Raw genomic sequence first — 11,282 nt, 5'->3', positions numbered from 1 at the left:
TATATTATTATATATATATATATATAGTGTTATACATATATAGTGTAGAATAAATAAATTTGCGTATTTATCAATAAGTGCGAGGTGTGTATACAGACTGTTTTATGAATGTAATTTATTTTCTTTGTTTTTTTTTAGTGTCTACTTCATTCTCTGTGAAAAAGGAGATATCTTCAAATATAAGAATTGTAAGTAAAGGCGGGTAAGTCTTTTCAAAATGAACAAAATTGTACTTACTATTATAAGCATGCATTTCTCTTGAATTTATTATTGTGTTAGTATTTCGTAAATTTAATTTCTTTCTTTTTGTTTTAAATGATCATTTAAAATAAATCATAACAATTTGTATAAGTTATTGTTTTTGATATTTATATAGGAAAATTAAAAAAATTCTTTTTATTAATTATATTATACATGCGAGGTACAAATACAGAAAAATCATATCAATTTTCATTTAATAAGGAAAAATCTGGTATATATATGATATTAAATTAAGGTATATATAAATAAATAAAAAAAAATTTTTTTATTTCTGTAAATTAAAATTGAAGATATATTGAGAATAAAAATTAATATGGGGTCACAATTTAATACAGCTTATTTTATTATTTGCTGAAATATTACGATAAATGTGCTTAATATTACGATAAATGTACTTTAATTATATTCGGGCACATCATGATCACAATATAAAATACATTGTTTTGCGATGCACTTTTGTATACAGAGAGAAAATTGCAGCTTTGTTTGCTTGAAAATAAATATTAATTAATTTTTTCTGTGAGTAAAAAATTATAGATGTTTTACGACACATTTTCACTTATGGCTGACGCATCATTTATACCGTGTTCGAACTTTCAGTTTCAATATTCTTGATATTGCTAGCATCGGATAATGATTCAGGTACCTACGAAAAAAAATTGAAATATTAGAAAATAGAATCAAAGATAATTCATCTACACAATTATTACATACTTTTACCTGACGAGGTAGATTGGGCAGGGTGCATGGTAACCTATAGCTAGGTAAAACATCTGGCATAGGTGGAGGAACCGGTGGTTCACCATAAGTATTATGAAGCTCCTCCAATCTTGTGCAAAGAGCATTACCACGTTTACTTGTAGCGTTCATTTTTTTCATAAGCCAATCAGCCTGTTCCTCCAAACGTTTCAATCGATCGGCTCGTGTTGCCAAAACTTCTTCTGGAGTTCGAGATTTAATCGTAGTAGTTTCTTTTTGCTGGCTTACTCCGCTTTCCTGCAGCTCGTCTTTAGGTACTGATGTAGAAGGCATAGAACTAACGTTGGCCGTAGGAAATTCTCGGACCGTATCCAAACTCGAAGAAGAATCCACGGAAACATTGTCAGAATCTACGATGTTGTCTACTAGTTTGGAAGATCGTTGATCCGTACCTTCTATCAAGTTCTCTTCTTGACTTGATACCGCTGACGAGAAAGACCAAACGTTTGGCGAGGAGATAATACAATTATCCATAAAACTTTCCATTTCTGTCGCGGCCATACCAAAGACTGAAGCAAGAAAACGATTAGACGGGCCCATGATTAAGGGATTGCTAAACTGCACGCTTTTTATTGATGAGGATGCTGCATTAGATGCAGGAAGGGGTCCAATGGAAAAAACGGACATCGTGTTGATTGTATTCGTAACAGTAGTGCTGGATGTATCAGAAACAGATGATGACGGAATACTTTCGGATTTTATTGTCTCACTGTCATCGTCTTCATCACGTTGCCTTGATGAATTTCTGGACGACAATTCAAATGATTCACCATTAGACGCTGTTGAAGGCAGGTCGGTAATCGTAATTGTTTGTTTTAATATCTTCACATCGGGTGACGAATATCGAGATTCGATAGTCAGTGTTGAAGATTGCGTATTTTTGTCGCATAAATCTGTCCTAAAAGTTGTCGTTTGATCAGTTTTTGTGTCGTCGTTAGTTTCAAGGATTGGATTGTTACATAGATCATCGAAAGATGTCATATTCTCCCGCGAAGCCGAAACATTCTCGCCTTCTCCATGGTCAATTTTTATAAGATTTTGTATAACATTGGTAAGAGCTTGATCCAAAGGATCCAGAATCTCTTGCGTTCCTTCCATAACGCTCTGTTCAAAATTATCTTAATTAAAGCATTAATAAAGTAAATATTTAAATACAATTTGTTGCATCAGTAGTTTTTTTGCTTACATCAGCTTCCGTCGTGTTAATAAGTTCCGAATCGATATGCACGATTTCTGCCTCGTCCAATTCCGCTTCGGTCTCCGGAGTCGGCGTACGTTGTTCTAAAGTCACCGAGGAACCAGTCTTTGATTCTGACAGTTCAGTATCTGTCGGTTGTTCGGATTCTGTATCTGGCGTCGGCGCTCTAGGACTCTCCTGCATCAATTCGAGCATATTTTATCTTAGAATAATGAAGAATTATAAACATTTGTATAAATAATTAGTAAAAAAACCTTTCGTGTCCGTCTGCGCGGACCATGTCTGATTCGTCCCTCAATCGCTTCTTCTTCTTCATCAGTATCGTCACCTCTCTCATCACTGAAACCGCTTTCAGCGCTATATAGAATAATTGAAATATGAGTCAAGAACAATTTTCGTATTAAATAATAAAACGTAGTAATTCTACAATTCTCTTTAGTTTCTCTATTATTTCTGTAATGGAACACTAAAATACCTTACATAGTTTTGAGACAATCTGTTAAAAGAAGAGTTCTGGTACTGTTTAGTTTCTAATAAATAATGATAAAATTCATAAATATTAATATTAATTAAAATGAAAATATTTTTAAAGTCCATTAAAAAAAATAAAATAAATTTCTGATATTTCTAATTCTTATTATTTATACATATAAAGCCATCTTATTGATATTACTATTGAGTTAAAACAGTAACATATATAATACAACTTTAAATAAATGACCTATTGAAAGAGTCATGGACAGCTAAAGCTTTCCGTGCAGCAAATTCGCGACGCAAGTTTCTCCATTCTCGTTCAGTATTCGTGTTTTTTTGTCTAGCCGATTCCCATTTTTCTCTGCAGTATTCTAACTCCTGTTTCAACTCTTGCAACATTTTTCTCTTCTCCTGCAACTCGTATCTTAATATCTCCTCGTGCGTATGCAACTGCTGATGCTGCGCCTGCATCCGACCGACGATATTCCATGTTTTGGTCAATTCGACCGACACCATAGAAAGTCTCTTCTCCTAGATATTGAAAAAAACAATGACAAATTTTGTATCATATCATATCGCATGTAAAAGACTTCGAACATCATTTACCTGTTCACCCAGTTTACTTTCTAAATGAGTGTTTAGCTGCTTCATGCGATTCATCTCCTTCTCCAAATGTTTCTTCTCCAGAATTAATTCTTTCAAACGAATGTACGTTTTGCTCACGGATATTACCAATCTTGGACCGGCCGGAGTGTCCACAGACTTGTAGCAGCTGTTTGGATCCGAACAAGACGCAACGGATACGCTTGGAGAGGTCACCGCGTGGCAACTAAGTAATTCCAATAAAACACGCCACACCTACAACGTAATTTGACAATTATTTTAACAAAGACAATCTATATATTAAGCTCTTTAAAACAAAAGCATGCAATCATATAATTGTCAATATTATTGTGACACGGTATTTAAATTAGCATTTACAAATACACAGAAATTATATTAAGAATTAATTATTATTTTTAACCTTCGGTAAATTATGGGCGATATCTTCTTCTTGGAGATCATCTTCTTTCCTATCAACTTCGCCAATATTTTCTATACTATTCTCTTCATTTGCGTGTTTCTGGGATGCTTTACCACCTTCGACTTGCTCAATCAAATCTAAAAGAAGTTTAGGAAGAGCAGCTGCTTCAGTGCTTTCTTCTCTGGCTATGTCACTTATAAGGTCATGATTCTCCTATAGCGTTAAAATTAAATTAATTATTATTACTATTTTTGTTACATTTTCTTTCATAAAACTTATTATAAATCTTTAAAATAAATATTTAAAATATTTAAAATAAATATTAGTCACATTTCTTAGTTATAAATTATAAATAATGAATCAGCGCATTGCAATACCTGTAGCAACTGAGTTAATCGATCAAGATCCATGTCCGCAGAGGAAGCTCCAAGCAGCATCTGCGTGAATAATCCATTAATGAGAGACATCTGATTCTGAAGATCTCTGCAATCTGCCTTGGTTAATCCCAATTGCGATTCCAAGTTTGTGATTTCCGAGTCTTGAGCGTCGACCTGGCGCATGTAACATAACATAAGAATCTCAAATAATTAAAATAAAATCGAACGGTAACACCTTAATATACCTTGTCTTCGGCTCTTTTAAGCTCCTCTTCTAAATTTTCCGATTTCTTTAAAGCGTATTCCATTTTCTGTTTCACATCCACCAGCTCCCTAGTCGCAGAATCTTTCAACTCGGTCAAGACCTTCAATCTTTCGTTGTAAAGACTTTTTAAAGCGTTTATATTCTCCAACTGTCGATCGCATTCGATTCCCGCGTCATCTTGAATTTCCAAGAAACTCCTATCACCCAATCTAACCAGCAGTTGAGCTAGATAGTTCTTCAACTCATTGGTCTCACGTTCTCGCGCAATGAGAGACGTGCGTGCCTTGTTGGTTACTTCTGTCAAACAATGAATACGTTGTCGGTGACGTTCTGGATCGGTTTCCAGATGGTAACGAAAGTCATCCACTTTCTCAATTTGATATCGCACGTCATTCCTTAGCTCATCAGATACCTGAAACAAATCTATGTTTGTGTATTTATTTATGGATTTTACGTGAATAAAATATATCACAAACGATCACAAACTTTTAGGATACGTGTCAATCGTTGCGCTTCCGCGCGTTTTAATGCTTTCTCGTTTTCATCGTGCTTGCATTCTTGTTCTCTCATCGTAGTCTTTACAAAATCACCATTCACGAGATCAAGATCTTGCGAATCTCGATAGACGGAACGTAACTGAGCTAACATGCTCGATGTTTCGGAATGAGCCTTTTTCTCAGCATCCAATTCTCTTCTAAGTCTTTCCATCTCGGATGAAACTGCCGCGATAGCCCTATGTCTAGCTTCTCTTTTCAAGGTTAATTCCTTTCTAAACTCGTCCAAACTGGAACTGGTATAATTCGGATTCGATGTATTTTCTGATGTATCATCTATCGAGTCGACAATATCTACAGTATATAAACATCTAATTATATTTCGCAAACAATAAAAAAACAATACAATAGAAATTAAGAGATAATATAAAATGTACCAATATCTTCTCTTGAAACAACATCGTCTTCGTTTCTTCTTTCAGTCTTTATAATCTCTTTCAGTCTTTGAATCTCCTGCAAAGCGTCTTCAAGAGCCTTAATCTGCTTGTTTTTATCCAAAAGTTCATCGGACAATTGTGTCCGCAATTCTGATATCTTTTGGCTTTCCACATTCTTAATCTGTTGAGTATCGAGCTGTGATTTTTGCAAGTTCTCTTCCAAAATTGAAATTCTCGCATCGGCAGTGTCTTTTTCCGATTGAAAGATATTGATCTCTTTTAGCAATCTCTCGATTTCTTTTTTAGCATAATCTAAGTGTTTCGTGAGTTCGTTGTATTGTTGCCTGTTTTCGTGCAAATTAGCTTCTACAGTTACATATCGCGTTTTCAGTTCCTAAAAAAAAAAAGATAATTTTTATTAAAAGCACTGATTTCAGTACTCCAAATAAGTAATTAATTAATTAATTACGGCCTTTCAGTAATAAATTAGACAGTATTAGATTTTCTGCAAGGGACGTCTTACTGAGCACTAAACTGCATAGCAAAAGGGTATGAAAACGATCAAGACACGTCATTTTTCTAAATTAAAAAAATCTCAGAATATCGTACCTCGTAATTTACGCTTAATTTTTCTACTAAATTTTTTTGATCCGTTAAGTTGCACAGCAATCTTTCGTTCGCACTCTGAAATTTCAGTCGATTCGCTTTTAATTTCTCAACTTCTTCGGACAATTTAAATATTTCTTTGTCTTTCATAAATATTTCTTCACTCGCTGAATTTCTTATCGAATCTTGTGCGTCATTTCTCAACCTTGCGCGTCTTCTACGCACTTTATCTAAATCTACGCTCAGAGAACATGAGTTTTCGTCTAACGTAGGAATATTTGTCACGGAATCATCGGAGTGAGCACCACAGTATATATGAAAGTCCGTTTCCTTGCTGGCAGTGCCTCGATGATCGCCAAAATCGTCAGGTATTTCACCAATGACATCCGTCACAATGTGACTCGATCGTTGTTCTGACGATTCACAACGCGATTCCGTGGAGCTCGAACAAGAATTCTCGTTCTTCGTATCTTGTGTTTTTAGCAAATCCTCCGATCTTTCAGTTCTAAAGTGCAGTTTATTATCCTCTTGCAAGTGTCGATGTTGTTTGCATTGTTCAAAAGAACTCGTCGCCAGCAATTCTTCTAGTCTAAGAACACGCTGCTCCAATCTTCGTGTTTCTTCATTTTCAATGTTTTCATCGTACAGTCTTTTTCGAGGGATGTCCCCGCATATTTCCAGATTCTCTGTTGAAATCTTTTGCTTCCGGTTCTCTCTATCCTTCGACAATTCTAAATATAATGTTTCCATGCGCGCTAGCGTTGCACTATGCGTACTGGCTAATTGATGATTGGCCATGGCCAACTGCGAGATAATTCGCGAAAGCTCGACGATTTCATTATTCTGTTGACACATTGGGTGATCGTAACTATCGGCGGACTGCCAACCTGTCATTTGCGCAGCACACGTTAACTGCAATATATAAATAAGCCGTTTGTAATTTCGGATTGTAATTCGTTGAAAACTTGAGAAAGTGTCAAATCGTTAATTGTCCCAAAAAATTGCTTCTTTGCAAAATGATCAATTTAGATCAAGGTATGTTTCGAAAATTTAATTGCACGAAGTGCAGCACAAATGATGAATCACGCGATTTCAAACAAAGAAGATAAAGGAAACAGAGAAATCTTTTTTCTTTTTTCTTTTCGTCCAGATTTATATTTTACCAAATATTAATACGTGATTAAAATTTCACACAGGCTTACGTTTTCGGAAGAAAAAAATTTCACCGGCGCTTTTAAAAGATAATGATCCGCTCTCGACGATTCGCAATAGTATACTGGCACTAAACACAATGTTCCTGCGAATTGAGAATAAGCACGTGATCGCGACCGATGACTGTGGAGACGGTGCTTTTCGTGACTGTGAGTCAGCGTGTTCTCCCGAAAACACAGATTGGAGAAGAGCCAGCTTGTCACGACTAACAGAGGAGCCGGCTTTCGCGAGACAAAACGCACAATTTTTCTCCAGTAAAACACAGGTGCGACTTGGCGATGGCAATGCCCGAGTTTAATTTAGCTGCAATCGCATACAAGCAAACTGTTCACGCGACTACAGTCGAGACATAGCAGTTGGTAGCATTATATTGTATATTTCGATGTCAATCGCTGAAAAGTATACTTGCCAGGTCCGTCGCTTCTTACAATTAGTAAAAATAACGTGAAAAATATAGAACTAAAAATTTAAAGGAAAAAGAAAGAAGAGCAATGGTTTACCAGAGTTTCGCGTTTAGAAGGCAGCATATTCGATAGGCTGGGTGCCGTTGGCCTCTGATCCCAGAATTCGCTAGTACCCAAGGTAGCGTAGGGGCTTGGATCCTGTGCCAAAGTATCAAATAAATTTATAAAATTTCTCTCTCTCTCTCTCTCTCTCTCTCTCTCTCTCTCTCTCTCTATCTCTTCAAATATACACGCTCTTTGGAGTGAAATCTCACTCCAAGAGAGTGAAAATACAATTATCCCCGAAAAAAGTGAAAATATTTTACTTCTTAAAAAAAAAGTGATAATTATCATCTTTTTAGAGTGAAATCTCACTTTTTTTGAAAATTTTACTACTTTAAAGTGAAAATTCATTCTAAAAAGAGTAAAAATTGTCTTTTTTTTTTTAAAGGTGATTATGTTTTCACTTTTTTAGAGTGAGATTTCACTATAAGAAATTTTTAGAGTGCATACTTTTGATTTACACAACATACTTGTGATCGTGACTGATCCTTGTCTTTGTAAATGCTTGTTCCGATGTACATTCTTTGTCTTCCATTGTTCGTGGAACAAGCATCTTCCGGATACAAAGTTTCTACCTCATGTTCGCTCGTAGAAATTAAAGCCGGCGGACCACTACTACTACTTGATGCTCCCATTATTTGAACCTTTCACTTACTGCGCATGAAAAATATATGGAGAGTTTTTGATTGTTTTTTTCTGTAAATTTTACATGTTAGCATAATGTTATTCGTTTTCCCAGTAATGAAATAAATGATCGCTTCTTCAGGTAGCAAGCTTTGTCGTTATTTTGCTCCAAAAAGAAAATGAGATTTTTTTCCTTTAAAGTGAAAAGTCAAAGAGTGAAAATTATCACTCTCTTTCAAGAAGTAAAGGGTGAAGGTAGTTGTATTTTCATGTTCTTGGACTGAGATTTTATTGCAAGAAATTTAGAGTGTAACGATGCATAGGTGTATAATTGCAAGAACAAAAAGTTTGGATTGTGTCAGGTATTATTTTTAGAAACTAGTTCGATCTAAATTGTACTCTGATTCTCTGAAGACTAAGTAGGGTAAAAAGAACTAGATTAGTAGGGTAAAAATAGAAACACAGTCGATTTAACGCTTCTAATTACAATGCGAGGATATAATAAATAATCTTTTAACAAATATAAATACAATATGCTGCAATAGTATGCAATATGTTTACACATACCATAGAAAGATTTGCGCAAATAAGGTTTGCATGAATAAGATTTGATATATTAAATAGGTATATTAATAGATATATCAAATTAGGTAACAACGTTTAACAAAGATGTGTTTTCACGAAGATAATAGCCGCACAGGTGAGTGTTTTCGAATATAGTGAGTCAGAATCCAAGTAAAAGTCGCTCACCAATGATCAATTGAAAAATCGTGAAATTCGAGGTTTCAGCTTCTCCGAGGGTCAACTACGATTCTGTCTGACTGCTGTCGTCGTTGCTAGCGGGCACCGACTCGCATCTCTAAAAATACCATTTCGAAAGACCGCCTGCGCAAAGCCGACGATACATCTTCGCATCGAATTCGTGCGCAGAATCATTGCTTCAGACTTCCGCGCGTACTTCTTACCCTAGGAAGTCATCCATCGAGCTCTCTTCCGATGGCAAGAAAACAAATCCATGTCGAAAAAAATTTTCCGACGAATATCGAATAGATATTGCGTAGTTTCAATTCCGTATCGTTATAAAGGGTGATGTTTTATATAGCATCTCACATTGATTCATCAAACTTTTATTTTAAAATAAACAAAATTAAAGTAAAATATACAAAATTAAAAAAAATTATCTAAAAATAAATATTCTACTAACTGAGTAAAAATATTTACTTAGATTCGATTAAAAAAGTAATCTTGTTGTTGTTTTCTTTAATATGGTAAAGTGATGCATAGACGATGATAGCAAAGTGAATTATTGTCGTCACAAGCACTATCTTGAGATGCAGCTCTCACAGTTAACAGAATAAACAACTATTTTAAGATGCTCTCAAGTCTTCAGATAGTAATTGCTCTTGTAAACGTCCTAACAATAGCCCCGCATGTATCCTATGTTTAGGTAGATTTTTGAACTGTTTGTCACCGTTATCGCCGTATGTAATTATATATCTATCACATTATATATCTATCACAACAATTAAAAGTATTTATTTAGTCAAGTATTGTACATTTTTATTTTTATTTTTTTTTCTATTATACTTCGTCTTGGAAAAGAATCGGAGTACGGTTTAAATATAAAACTTCATTCCAAAAATTTTTTGACATTTAATGACACAACATCTAAAATTTTTTCTAACAATTCTACATATTCTGTATATTAACAGTTATGATAATTTTGATAATCTAAGATTATGAAGTCGTATTCACTATTAACATATTAAGAACATAATAGCATTTTAATTTGAAATTTTTATAACAAATCAAACATTAATCTTTTCTTTTACCTTTGATTTTCTAAATTTCTTTAAACATTAGAATTAAAATCTGAAATAAATAAAATGAATATAAAACAAAACTTCTTAAAAAATTAGAAATAAAATTTGAAATAAATAAAATAAATATAAAACAAACTAATTGGAGTAAATAATATGCGAAGATCAAAGCATTATATTCATTTGATGATGAAGATAAATGTGATAATAAATGACCTCGCTAACAAATTGACCAACTGCAGATAAAGTAATGTTCTATAACCTCCATCAGACTTAACTGATATATCGTTTCTGTAGATAAAGATGCCACGTTCTTAAATTCCATCCAGAAGTCGACATTTGCTAAAACATTTAGATACATTATCGGTAAACTATGAATTTCGTGATAAAGTTTCCGAAAAGCGGAAATGTATCTAGATAACACATCGTACAAGAGTCGTTACAAAAATGTTGCCCTGACATCTCCTTTTGTTCTTACTGTTGTGCATTTCGGGTCACGAATGGAACAAATTAAATGAGAATTCATAGCTTATACTTATAAAATTCACAGCTTCATACTCTCGAAAACTTGTGGAGAGTGAATCTCACTTTTAAATTGAAGCCACTCTCTTTATCAAGACCGGCTCAATTTTCACTCTTTAAAGTGAGACCCCACTCCAACGAATTTAAAGTGTTTAATAATAAATTCCAACCTACAGACGTGGAGAGTTTTCGCGGATAATTTCAGTCATGAGTTGCGAATCATATATGGACTCCGGTATATCATTATCTCACACCCAAAGCTGAACCTCTATGATTACAATGCGGTGCTTATAGTGTTGCATTACAAGTGTAATCCATGCTTTGTTGTATCATACTTTCTTATCCCCCTAATATTCCTGAAACATTTATAATGTCTAGATACGTCGCGTTCGACCCGCCAGAATGACTTAACTCCAGGTGGAAATGCATGCACACAACAATACTCTGCTCCAATGTGGAGGAGCGCGGGCGCGCTCGCGCGTTTCGGTGCCGCACTGCCGCCAGCCGTGTACCGATCGGCTTTGGCCCGACAAGGCCGACGCGCCGCGCGTCCATCAGTCAGCGTTCGCGCACGAATGCGACGGTACGGTCGTCGGTCGTCGTGGCGGGTTTTTACTCGGCGCCGCGCTCACGGGTGCTCCAGCACGGGAGAGCAGAGCTGACGTTTCTACGTGAAGCGAGAAGAGAAAGTGGTTCCGCTCCT

The 11,282-nt window shown here is 35.2% G+C and overlaps 1 protein-coding gene across 5 annotated transcripts; it reads right to left on the bottom strand.

The window, feature by feature from the left end:
* Positions 1-586: 586 nt before the first annotated feature.
* LOC108756901 (putative leucine-rich repeat-containing protein DDB_G0290503) lies at positions 587-9,092 on the bottom strand. 5 transcript variants are annotated; one of them, XM_018501060.1, is made up of 15 exons: positions 8,988-9,092; positions 8,084-8,267; positions 7,608-7,709; positions 5,899-6,807; positions 5,290-5,683; positions 4,845-5,206; positions 4,339-4,770; positions 4,094-4,267; positions 3,717-3,929; positions 3,299-3,550; positions 2,940-3,223; positions 2,473-2,575; positions 2,207-2,395; positions 982-2,124; positions 587-907 (listed from the first exon to the last, which is right to left on the bottom strand). In XM_018501060.1, the coding sequence occupies exons 2-15, from the start codon at positions 8,246-8,248 to the stop codon at positions 839-841; spliced, it is 4,791 nt and encodes a 1,596-aa protein (XP_018356562.1). In that variant the 5' UTR covers positions 8,249-8,267; positions 8,988-9,092; the 3' UTR covers positions 587-838. The 5 variants fall into 5 exon arrangements, with proteins under 5 accessions (XP_018356562.1, XP_018356561.1, XP_018356564.1 ...); XM_018501059.1 differs by having other exon boundaries at positions 976-2,124; positions 8,988-9,091; XM_018501062.1 differs by lacking the exon at positions 8,084-8,267 and adding an exon at positions 7,098-7,410 and having other exon boundaries at positions 976-2,124; positions 8,988-9,091.
* Between the last annotated feature and the right edge of the window lie 2,190 nt (positions 9,093-11,282).

The sequence above is a fragment of the Trachymyrmex septentrionalis genome, unplaced genomic scaffold (assembly GCF_001594115.1).
Source record: "Trachymyrmex septentrionalis isolate Tsep2-gDNA-1 unplaced genomic scaffold, Tsep1.0 scaffold13, whole genome shotgun sequence".
Lineage (NCBI taxonomy): Eukaryota > Metazoa > Arthropoda > Insecta > Hymenoptera > Formicidae > Trachymyrmex > Trachymyrmex septentrionalis.
Note: the sequence above shows the minus strand (reverse complement) of the source record. Positions and strands in the feature narration are given on the sequence as shown.